The 12,668-nt window shown below is 32.1% G+C and overlaps 1 protein-coding gene across 1 annotated transcript in view; it reads right to left on the bottom strand.

Annotated features, from left to right (window-relative positions):
• Positions 1 to 1,432: 1,432 nt before the first annotated feature.
• The window catches only part of GALNT3 (polypeptide N-acetylgalactosaminyltransferase 3), a 53,763-nt gene continuing 42,527 nt past the window's right edge, over positions 1,433 to 12,668 (bottom strand). The window contains exons 7-11 of the mRNA XM_051986238.1: positions 10,548 to 10,748; positions 8,655 to 8,786; positions 8,259 to 8,360; positions 3,915 to 4,067; positions 1,433 to 2,572 (exon numbers count right to left, since the gene is read on the bottom strand). Of these exons, the coding sequence (XP_051842198.1) occupies positions 2,450 to 2,572; positions 3,915 to 4,067; positions 8,259 to 8,360; positions 8,655 to 8,786; positions 10,548 to 10,748 (711 nt within the window). The 3' untranslated portion in view covers positions 1,433 to 2,449. The remainder of the gene's footprint in view (positions 2,573 to 3,914; positions 4,068 to 8,258; positions 8,361 to 8,654; positions 8,787 to 10,547; positions 10,749 to 12,668) is intronic.

Genomic DNA, 12,668 nt, shown 5'->3' with positions numbered 1-12,668 from the left:
CAATGTTACTACTGGGCTTATATCCTAAAGAGATCTTAAAGAAGGGAAAGGGACCTGTATGTGCAAGGTCTCTTTGTAGTGGCCAGAAACTGGAAACTGAGTAGATGCCCATCAATTGGAGAATGGCTTAATACATTGTGGTATATGAATATTATGGAATATTATTGTTCTGTAAGAAATGACCAGCAGGATGATTTCAGAAAGGCCTGGGGAGACTTACATGAACTGATGTTGAGTGAAATGAGCAGGACCAGAAGATCATTATATACTTCAACAACAATACTATATGATGATCAATTCGGATGGACGTGGCCCTCTTCAACAATGAGATGAACCAAATCAGTTCCAATAGAGCAGTAATAAATTGAAGCAGCTACACCCAGCAAAAGAACTCTGAGAGATGACTATGAACCACTATATAGAATAATAATAATGTTATGGAATATTATTGTTCTATAAGAAACAGGATGATTTCAGAGAGGCCTGGAGAGACTTACATGAACTGATGCTAAGTAAAAAGAACAGAACCAGAAGATGATTATACACAGCAACAACAAGATTACATAGAATTCCCAATCCCTCTATTTTTGTCCACCTGCATTTTTGATTTCCTTCACAGATTAATTGTATATTATTTCATAGCTCGATTCTTTTTGTACAGCAAAATAACTGTATGGATATGTATACATATATTGTATTTAACATATACTTTAACATATTTAACATGTATTGGTCAACCTGCCATCTGGGGGAAGGGGTGGGTGGAAGGAGGGGAAAAATTGGAACAAAAGGTTTTGCAATTGTCAATGCTGAAAAATTACCCAGCATGTAGCTTGTAAATAAAAAGCTATAATAAAAAAAAATGAGGTGATGGGTTGTTATCCAGTGTGAGAAAGAGTACACCAATGAGATCACATATCATTAATATTTTGAAATATTTTAAAATGTTATTTAAGAAATAAATAGTAATTTTGTAAAAAAAAAAAAAAAAGTCATTTCTGGAAAATAAATGTTTTAGGTAAAGTGAGCAACTAATTTTTTTCAAACAAATAAATAAATATATACATATCTAGGGATATACTATCCCTCAGAAATACTTTGGGCAACAATAGTCATCAGCATTTTTATATTTCTCTCTCCACTTTAAACCAATAAAGAAATTAAGCAAGAGAGAAATTAAGTTTCAGAATCTGAATTTGTGATTCTATTAATCTATATCTTTTTTTTAACTTTTTGCTATACCTATCTTCCTCTTATGTGTATGAGATGTAAGACACTGCCCATCCCCACCAATCCACAAAAAAATTCTGAATCAAAAAAAAAAATTTTAAACTACAAAAGCTTAGCAAATTTTAAACTTTTTTTTTGCCCCCTTTCCTTTATCGTTTTAAATGTTTAATCCAGATAAGAAAAATCACAAAATGAAAGAAACTGTATTGAAGATTTCTTTATTATGTTTTTCACTAGACAAAAAGAAATAAAGCTTTTCTGATAAGAAAGAGAGGTCATAAAAAGGACTTTTTTGTAATTGAATCAGTAGCAAATAAAACTTAGTGTTCAAAAGACTCTCGAATTTTGCATTTGAATTTAAATTTCACAAACATACAAGATTAACGAATTACAATAGAAAAAGAAGAGGCCAATATTAGAAAGCACCGTTTCCATAGAAAGTCACTTATGAAAAGTTTTTTTAAAATGTTGCTTAAGGAAAACATACAATAAGGTTATCTAAGAAAGGTCATTAAAGGAAGACATAAGTGCTTCAAGAAGAACAGGTACTGGACTTGAAAACAGTAGTGTTAAAAATCTGCCAAGACTGAAATGCTAAAAATATTCCTCTACCAACTTATTCATTTATTATCATGTTTAAGAAACACTTGCCAGACAAGTGTGCCAAAGGCAAAAATCAATTACTTGTATATTTAAATAAAAATATAAATCCTAGACCTATAAAAATTTCTGGTTTGCACACCACATATAAAGGTCAATACCTGACCTTCATTGATCAATTTCTAAGTCATTAAAAAAATACAGTATCAAATCTATACTAACTCCCCAGAAACTTGGGGAAATATAATATCTTTAAGTCGTGTGTGTGTATATATCTGTATGTATCTTTGTTTAAAGACATGACACACGAACACCACCTTATTCTGCAAATTAACTTTCAGCATACTGTAAACATCTTTTCCCTAAACCTGGATATCTCAAAAAAAAAAATAGTCTTTGGTATTTCTAGTTATTATTGTGCTTTAGAACAGAACCTTAAGGGATTTCTGTAGCAGTGACGCCACTTGCACATTTAAAGATATAAATAAGGAAAAATGCACTTGGAATAAGTTACAATTAGCTGCTTTTGCATAATTTTCCAAAACTACAGTGTATGCCTAGTCACAGTTTTATAAGAAAGTATATCTCCTTTTAAAAATTTCCTAATTCTAAGTAACACTTAAGACTGATTGACAAAATCCCATTGCTGGAATACATCTGATGGATTGCATGGCACCAAGCTTGGATGTTCTCCATTTCCTGTAAGACACAGGTTTAATGATGGATTGTATAATAGTTGATCCTGGAGGGAAGATAAAAAAAAGAAAAGGAGAGAGAGAGAGGCACTCAGTTTCATACTGATCAATAGCAAACAAATTTCAAATTCTTGTTATAACAGAACATTGAGCCTCACATCACTTCTAGTATGTTAAATAATTTTCTCTTTATTATGACAAAAACTTTTACAAATAGTTTCATAGCTTCTCAGATACTTTACAGTTATATCACTTTGATCACAACAGTATTTGAAAACTTACATGAAGGTACTAGATTAAGGAATTTTTAAAAATCCTAACTACCCAAGAACCAAATAATTAAGGAAATGTACCTGAAGCAGAAAAATAACATCAATTAAATAATTCTTAAGGCTTAACTTAAAAAAAAAGTCTTCTTACACTATTCTTGAAATAATGAATTTGTTTTATGTAAGATTATATATGATCTAGATTTTAAAGTTAAGATTTTAACTTTATAGATAACTTTTAAAAGGCACATTTAGCTATAAAGGAGAAATGGCATTTATCACCAGGTTCCTGAGTATAGTAGGAATGGCACTTGTTTTATGTCAGGTGGGTTTATTTCTCTTTTTAGAGGCAGGAAGAGTCACTCTCAGGACCATTATTGGTCTTTCTTGTATTTTGAGGTCTAATAGATCCAATGTAGGACCCTACTTTGGTATTGGATTTAGCTATGGTATTGGAACACTTAGCATAATTTGTCCTTTCTGACCAATGCGGCTGGCTGCCATTGTGAATGAAGAAGTGCAGAAGGACAGCATTTTATTAGTACCTTAACTTTAAGAATTGAATCTTTCTAATCATTCTAAGTTGTAAAATTTTATTTCATTTTATGACCCACAAAAGTGTATCACTGAATTCTAACCTAGAATCTTAATTAAAAAGGCCTGAGTTGAGCCTGGCCCCCCAAAATTGAGAAAGTGTCAAGTAATTAGAATAATGAAGGCAAGAATAAAAAATTTCTTTTCTCCAAGAGAGAAACAAAAAAGATGCATAATGTATCACAAGTATTAAAATATTGTTTTAAGGGGTAATAAAGAGATTAATAATACAAAGAAAGTATTAACTAGAATAAGCCATGAAATTGTGAAGTCGTATGAATAAACAACTTGTGGAGATATTTATAGGAAGTATGGAGAAAAAGATGGATAGAAAAATTTTGTAAGCTCATCAACACAATATGTATAAAATATTTTGAGTAGATTTATACAATAACATAGTTAACATGGCAGAAAATTTCTGATGGGTACTAAAAATGAACTGACATTTTACATATTCCCTTATTAGGTGTGCAAATATTTGCATCCTAACAAAAATAATTCAAGAAAGATGTAAATTAACAAATACCTTTTGAATCTCCCATTTCTGTACATCAATGGTAAGTGTTTTCTGACCTTTGTAGCTACATGTATTCAACTGAACCGGGCCTTGAGCAGCATGAAGACATAACTCCTGTTGGATGCTATGCCTAATTTCATGTTGCGCAGAGTATTCAAAATACTATGGAGAAAAGAATCCTATTAGATATCAAGCAGACATATAAGAATAATGGTTCAATTGTAAAATAAAGTACTTAATATAAAAACACATTGATATAAGCCTATTTCAAATCATTAGCTTATCTTATGAACAAATAAAATGGCAGGTGATGTGAATCCTAGTTTACTTAGTCACCTCACTAATTAGCTAAATTAAATTAATGTTTATAAAACAAAGGAGTTATATGACTTCTGATATCCCTTCCATTTCTAAAATTTTATGTTCTTATTACTTTTTCCTCAACTACACAAATACTTGAGTAAAATATGTAATTGAAAACATACACAATTTGCAAGAATATTTACATGATATCTGAAATAACTGTATAAGAAAAGAGGTTATGATCTATCTCATCTATGACTCCCCCAAAGGATTTAATATCTATTCATATTTTTTCAATACTAAAATATGGGAAGACTATCAAAACCCTGAAAACATAAGGATCCTCAATGTAACACTAATACCCACAAAACTACTGGATACTTTGTAAGAAGTACACAAGTTGTATACATGCTGACTACACTTTTTGTGGTAGCAAAGAACTTGCAAAACTTGATATCTACCATTTAGGAAATGGTTTTAAAATGATATGAGAATATACTGGAATAGTACTATATTGTAACAATGATAAATCCAAAGAAATATGGAAAGTAAATAGTCAAAAGAGCTATATATACATTGTCTACAAAAATGTAAATAGAATCATAAAACTTCAAAAATATATATATTGTAAAATGACAAAGAACAAGCTTGGCTTCCCAATAACAAAAAGGAATAAACATTTTCCTACTACTCCTTTGCAGAATTTGGGGAGCTGTGGGGGTGAGGAAAGATATCCTATGCCCATGGAAAATTTCACATTTTAGATGCATGTTTCTGATGTAATAATCAGTTTTGCTAATTTTTTTTCTCCTCTTTATTATTCTTACTTTAAAAAACCTTTATCCTAATAAATCTATTATCTAATATATGGTATAAAAGATACATTTCTGGAGGGGGAGAGGTAGAGACGGGAATTCAGGTGCTGTAGAAACAAAAAAAAATCAATAACTCTATATATGTTTTAAAATTCTGTTTTATCAAGTAGTTCTGGTCTTTCACCTCAGCTTCCATTTATTTGGTGAAGAACTTTTATTTGGTGAAGAACTTTTATATATCTATCATACTAACTTTTTATCTATCAGCAGTTTTTTTTTTTTTTTTACTGAGGTGTAAAACTAGAATATAAAATCTTCAGCTGGAAGGGGCATTAGTGACCACTGAGTCCAACCCCCTGCTTTTTAAAAATAAGTAATAGCTTTTTATTTTCAAACTATATGCAAAGATAGTTTTTAACATTCACTGTTGTAAAACCTTGTGTTCCAACTTTTCCTCTCTCCTTTCTCTCCACCTTCTTCCCTAAACAGTAAGTAATACAATATATTCAAACACTTCACTTCAAAGATAAGAAAGATAAAGATTAGGTGGCTTGGCCAGGGTCACAAAGTTAGTAAGCCTCTGAGTTAACATTTAATCCTTTCCTGATGCTCAGAACACAATCTAATATATCATACTGCTTCTGAAAGGCTTAAAATACTTTGTTTTGGTTTTGAAAGAACTCTTTTTTGGGGAGAGAGGCACATATAATGAGAGGTAGCATTATATACGTAGATGAAGAATCAAACCTAAAGTCAGAAAGAGGTGGTCTCAAGTCCTGACTCTTACAAACATTAGCTCTGTGACCATGGACAAGCCATTTCAATGACTTAAGCAACTCCCTAAAAGATATTTTTTTAACCAAGGGTTTATGAGAATTTTTTTAATACTTTAGGAACTGTACTTCACTATAATTGACTTCCTTTGTAAGCCTGTATTTTATTTTTTGCATTTAAAAACACTACTCTAAAGAGGAGTCTGTATGTTTCACTAGATTGACAGAGAGGTCCATGATATAAAAAAAGTTAAGAAAACTTGTTCTAACATCATAACTTACAGTTGAATTGCTGAGCTGCATTGATAGAGGGGTGTTTTACCCCAAATTCACTACATAAATAAAAGTCACAGGTCTGGACCATCATTTCTGCTTTAAAGGAAAGAAGATATCAGAATCTATCCTTCCTGTCTTATGGATATAAATAAAATGCCTCTCTTTTGAGAGTTCAGAGGAAGAAAAAATTTCTTCTGCATGAGAAACAAAAAGATTAGGGAAGGTGTCTTGCATCTTAAATAGTTTAGGAGAGAAGGTAAGATGAGAAAATGAGTATCCTAGGTAGAAAGAACTGCAAGAGTCAAAATTGTAGAAGCAGGAAAGCAGGGATCGTGCTCTAGGAATAAATAATCTAATTAGGATAGCTAACAAATTAATATTAAAGGAATTATGGAAAAATGCATGCTATTTTATTTTAAAGAAATTAATCATTTTTAGAGAACTTTTGATACATGACCAATAAGATGGAAAACTGGCCATTTTTTCTAAACCTCAATCTTTCAAAATTCTAGAAAATGGAAACTGTGCACCAAAGACAAAGCAATATCAGCTATTTCCATGGTTTAGGGCAGGGGTCCTCAAACTTTTTAAATCGGGGGTCAGTTCACTGTCCTTCAGACTGCTGGAGGGCCGGACTATAGTAAAAACAAAAACTTTGTTTTGTGGGTCTTTAAATAAAAAAAACTTCATAGCCCTGGGTGAGGGGGATAAACATTCTCAGCTGCTGCATCTGGCCCGCGGGCCGTAGTTTGAGGACCCCTAGTTTAGAGCATCAACAGCCTAAAAAGAGGTTTTAAAAAAAATTAATGAAAACTTGTACTCCTTCTGCAACCTTCTATGGGAAGAAGACTGCTTTAAGTCAGCCAGATCCATGTGCTTACAACAAAACACAACCTTACACTTGAATCTCTTCCCACTTTTCCTCTTTATAATGCTAGGAAACTGCAAACTCCAAATTCTAGGTATTTTCTGAGACCTGAAGACTTCCCTGGCAGTATTCCATATTACAAAGATCTTCTACAGGAAAATGGAAGAACAGAAAGAAAGAGACAGAACACATTTGGACTTGAAATAGAGCCCAAAACTACTTTCCAAATTTCCCCCATTCCCCACAACCTCTAGCCCTAGAGAGATAAACTCCAAAAGACAGAAAATGTCAAAAGCTGCAGTATTATCAGTATAGCCAGGCTCTGTATTGTCAAGTCAGAGAACTGAGGAAGTGGAAAGCTCACCATATTGGGGGCTGTGTGACACTCTCCTAATCTTGAAAGAAAAGGGTCTAGAATCAAGCTGGGTCAATTCTTCCCTCCCCCAAAAAAAATCACTTGAGCACAGAAATATAGGCTGGTGAACCAAAAATTGCCCAGTGTAATAGGAAATGGGAGACACTTTTGAGACCCAGCCACCAAGTTCAAGGAGAGAAATGCAGCGACTGCATTTTGACATGATTTTTCTGTCTTCATTTCCCTCAATAAATAGAAATTGACCAAAATTTCTAGATTTGACATTTTAGTTCTAATTGGTAGGACAGTAGAAAAGGAGGAGTTAGTAACAATGCTGATGCTAATCAAAGAACATCAAGGATAATGAATTTGAGAATGGGCTTTTCACTAATTGAAGCTTTATAGATGATTCACAGTGAAAATGTGAATTAGATGTTTTCTGCTGGAATAAGCTTTCACATAATAATAATTTTTTCCCCATGGGGATAATTTATAATTGAACCACTTTGTGATTAATCATAAATATTATATTATAGCATGAAATCATCTACTTTAACACATGGCCTTTGTGTGTAATTTTCTACTAATTTTATGCCAACAAGAATAAATTTAATAAGCTATTAATCATAAAATATTTAATAAAGTGAATTATAATTTTAACAAAAATAGTACAAATTAAACTCTGTTATTTTCTCATTAGTTATTTTTCTGTTGGGTGTGTATGCAAGCAAGTTAGATATGTACAAGCTGTTGCCACGGTCAAAGAACCAATATGTAAAACAGTATACTCCTTGTCCCCTAAATACAAATTACCTAATTCACATGTCCACAAAGCAGATAGTGCTTAAAACAAAATGTGATACTGAGCATAAAATATTATGCTATAGGAAAAGCAGTGATATATAATTTACATTAATCTATACATGCTAATATGCAAAATACATCTTTTAATATATACTTTACCTGGTTTCCCCCAAGACCATGACATGTATACATAATTAGTGGTTTGCCTCCTAAGTTGTTTTCTCCAACATCCAAGCATAAATGACGGCCTTTATTTTGTATCTGAAAAAATTTTTTTTCAAGTTAGTTATATTTAAAATTCAAGATTATTTATATACAAGTTCAATTAAGATTAAAAAATCAATGTGAATGAATAAAATATAGGATTATTAGTTTTTTAAAAAACCTCATAAATAACCTATCAACAAGCTCAACATACTTGGGTATCTATCATGTGGTTTACAAATACTGATTTTATTTGAATAATAGAATCAGTCAAAAAAAAATCACAGAATCTCAAAATTGAAAGGGTGTCTTAGTACAATGAGTAATGAATGAAGAAAAGAAGATACTTACATATCCAGATATTACAGGGTTAAGATCCGGCACATATATTTCTGGATAAACATTGTTTAAATACCAAGTAAAATTTTTACATTGGAGACGGTGTTTTATTTCAAGTCTTTTTGAAATATCACCAAAGGTTTTCTGAAGGAAGATGAAAGAAGGAATCAGAAGCTATAGGATATAGTTCTATAAACTAGAAGTAATTTTAAATTTTCAAATTTTTTTTTTTTTTAGTGGAAGGTGGTAGGGGGTGTGCTCATATTCAGGGCTCTCAAAATCTTCAAGCCACCAATGAGTTTCAGCTTAATTGCACCAATTAGTGTCAAAATTCTATCTTTATAGAAGGTATCATCAATGTTATTGCAGTGATTAAAGCCATGACAGTACTTACTGTCTAACTTCTGATATCCTTATAAGTGGTAGAATTTCTCCCACTCAAAGGCATTCATTAAACCTTTTAGAATATGACATGGAAAGGATCTTTCTTGATCAACTGTTCCAATCTTCTTCCCTTAACAGTCTGTAGAAGTAAACTGCCTAAAGTCAAATGATGGATAAGTGAAAATATTGGAATTTGAACCTAAATGTTTTGAGTTTAAATGAATGAAACTAGGAATAGCTACAATTCACCAGTTTTTTCTATAAAATCATTGAAACACACATCATTAAATATAAATAAAACCACCATTTATAAACTGTGATCCTCTATCACCTATAATTAAGAGTGCCAAGACAGTAGAGTCAGAGGATAATCATATTTAGATGGTTCCATTTATTTATTTCAACTGATAATAGAGAAAAAAATTAGATTAAAACTCATTACTCAAAGTATTAGTCTAACAGTTATGACTTCTCTCCCCACCAAAAAAAAAAAATCAAAACTAAAAAAAATTATATTACAAAGTTATCACCAAATAAAGCCAAGAACAATAATTTATTTCACTAAGCATTTAAGAGTAAAATGTATAGGTGTAGCAATATAGCTAAGGATATTTTGTTGATATCCATCTAGTAACCACAAACTCCACAAACTGGGCAAAAGCCCATTTTTAGTGCTGTGCATAATGAATCCATAGTTCTTTGATGAGTTAAATTGAAACTATGGTGTCGAATTCAATATATGAAAGCCTTGCCACAAAATTCAGAGGGATCTCTGAAGTAAAAAATGTTGTTTTTGAACTTCTCACCAGATAATGACAACTTAGGATATGTGCAATTCAATGTACATGTCTATCAGAATGTGCGTGTGTTCTTTGAAGTTTGAGTATAGGGTGATGTGATTCTGTTGTAAGAGAAAACACAGTAACCTAGTATAATAATGCTGCAAATGTGCTATTGTACCTGTGGCATGTTACTTTAACACTAAAAAACTGATCTTAGTTATTTTGCATAAAGAAAAAAAAGACTAAAATGTAACTATTAAAAAACAAAAAGTTTCTATTACAATTAACTTTCTTTTTTGAAAAAAAATTATTCAGCTTTATTTTTTCAGTTTCAAACTCTCTTTCTCCTTCTATCCTTCCCTTACCTATCAAGAAGGAAAGAAAGGCAATCTCCATTACAGAAATAAAGTCATGCAAAACATAAAATTAGCTTTCTACAATTCAAACAACAATGCATTTTGAATGGGTTATTTATTTGAGGTTTGTTTGTTTATAACCTTTTTTTTTTTTTTTTTTTTTTTTGCAATTGGGGTTAAGTAACTTGCCCAGGGTCACACAGCTAGGGAGTGTTAAGCATTTGAGGCCAAATTTGAACTCAGATCCTCCTGATTTCAGAGCTGTGCTGTATCCACTGCACCACCTAGCTACCCCATAACCTTTATACTTTATGGCTTCTGGTGAGAAAGATTTCAATAAAGAATCTGATGTGGGCAACTTCAATTTTTCTTTTATAACCTACCTGTTTAACAATTTTTGCTGCTTCTGTATTTCTTCGATAAAATATTTCCTTAAATTCATCCATCCAGACTTCTGCAAGACGAACTTGGTTACGAGCAATCACCTGCGTGCCTTTTGGAAACGAATGAGGGCTTTTGCTGCGAAAAACATGTCCAACAACAGAGCAAGGCATAATCTCCAACTGCCCACCACATTGCCAAACCTGATAATTAATGATATTTTTGTATAAATTCACAGTATATGGAAGATTTTAAACATAAAATACAACCAAAATGGTTTTCATCTTTAAGCATCTTATGAAAAAAAAAGGAGACATCCTAACTTCACCTATTTGTCCTGAATATAATATCACTTTCTTAAATTCATTTGTATCATTTTTTTTTTTTTTGGCTGAGGCAATTGGGATTAAATGACTTGGCCAGGATCACACAGTTAGGAAGTGGTAAGTGTCTGAGAGCAGATTTGAACTCAGATCCTCCTGACTTCATGGCTGGTGCTCCATACACTGCGCCACCTAGCTGCCCCTATATCTCCTTTTACAAAATAATTCATTCTCTAGTGACAACTAATTATACCTTTTGTTTTTGAAGGCTATCCATCTTAGGCTCAAATATTTTCTCAGTTCCAGACCTCAAAACTTCTCTATATGTTCATCACCTCTTCTCTTCCTTTGTTCCACTTTCAGAGGGTGAAATTTTCCTTCCCTTTGCAAAGGTTAAGAGCTTTCTGGTGCCTTCAAATTCTACCCTTTCACAATTCCATAAAGAGTATGCCCCCTCAATCATTCCTTCTCTCTTATCTACAATCTCTTTCTACTGACTGGTCCATTACTTAATTGCCACCTACAAACATACTCTGGTATCCTCCATATTAAACAAACAAATAAATATATGTGTGTGTGTACGTGTGTGTGTATGTACAATATACATTATAATCATATAACAATCATAATAAATGTGTTATTATATACTTATTATATGTTGTAATTATATAACATATATATTATTCTTCTCTCCACATTTTCTTATTTGGTGATCTCATTCAATTTCTGGGGTTCACAGATATCTACCAAATCTTTACATCTAGGTTTAATCTCTCCCCTAAACTCCAGTATATCAGATAATGATTGCCTGGAACTTCAAAATCTCAGAACTCAAACTATCTAAAAGAGAGCACATTATATTCTCATGAATAAAAGACCAGGATTTAAGAATATCTTAAAAACCAAACAGCATCAATTGACAGTACTTCTTGTATTCTTAAACCCATGAGGCAAAGAAAATAGAGATAGTAAGATGAACATTTTAATTTTAAAATAAAATTATAACTATTTTTGTGTCAATTGATGTTCCTGATTCTTCTTAAACTTATCTCTTCTTCAAATTCCCTTTTTCTCTCAAGTTACCACTCCTGACACTTCTTCCTCAACTCCATATCTAGAAGCTGCTCACCCTAATCTCTCATCATCTGTTGTCTAATATAATATGTTCTCAATCTCTCCCCCTTCAGTTACCATTTCACATAATTGTTAAACTGAATTGTCCTAAATCACAGGCTTGAAAGTGTCACTTTATTTGATCAAAAACTATGTGCTATTGTCCAGATGAGCATTTAAGACCCTCTATATCTGGCTGCTACTTACATATACACAACCTAATTTCTCATTACTTTCCCATTCATGAAATCCATATTCCTGTCAAACTAACCTTGTAGCTATTTCCTGAACTCAACATCCTATCATCTGTCTCTGTGCATTCACATGGTAGATTTCCTATGACTACAAAATTATTCTTCATTTTCACCTTTCAAAGATCTTCCTACAAATATCAATTCAGATGCAATCTTCTCCATGAAGTCTTCTAAGATTGCCTGCCTCACAAAGTTAGTGCATTCTCCCACTTCAAATTTCCCAAGTCCTTTTTCAGATTTCTCTTTTGCCTCCTTCAGGACCTGACTTGTATAATATTTTGCCAATGTATGTTTTGAGTGTTACCAATAGAATATAAGCAACCTTTTAAAGGGCAGGAATATTTTTTTTTCCTTTTGTTTTTCCAGAACCTAGCTTAGTACAATATATATACCCCATGTTTAACTCACAGAACTACAATTCACATATTTACAC

The sequence above is a fragment of the Antechinus flavipes genome, chromosome 3 (assembly GCF_016432865.1).
Source record: "Antechinus flavipes isolate AdamAnt ecotype Samford, QLD, Australia chromosome 3, AdamAnt_v2, whole genome shotgun sequence".
Lineage (NCBI taxonomy): Eukaryota > Metazoa > Chordata > Mammalia > Dasyuromorphia > Dasyuridae > Antechinus > Antechinus flavipes.
This window is presented reverse-complemented; position numbering and strand designations above follow the sequence as displayed.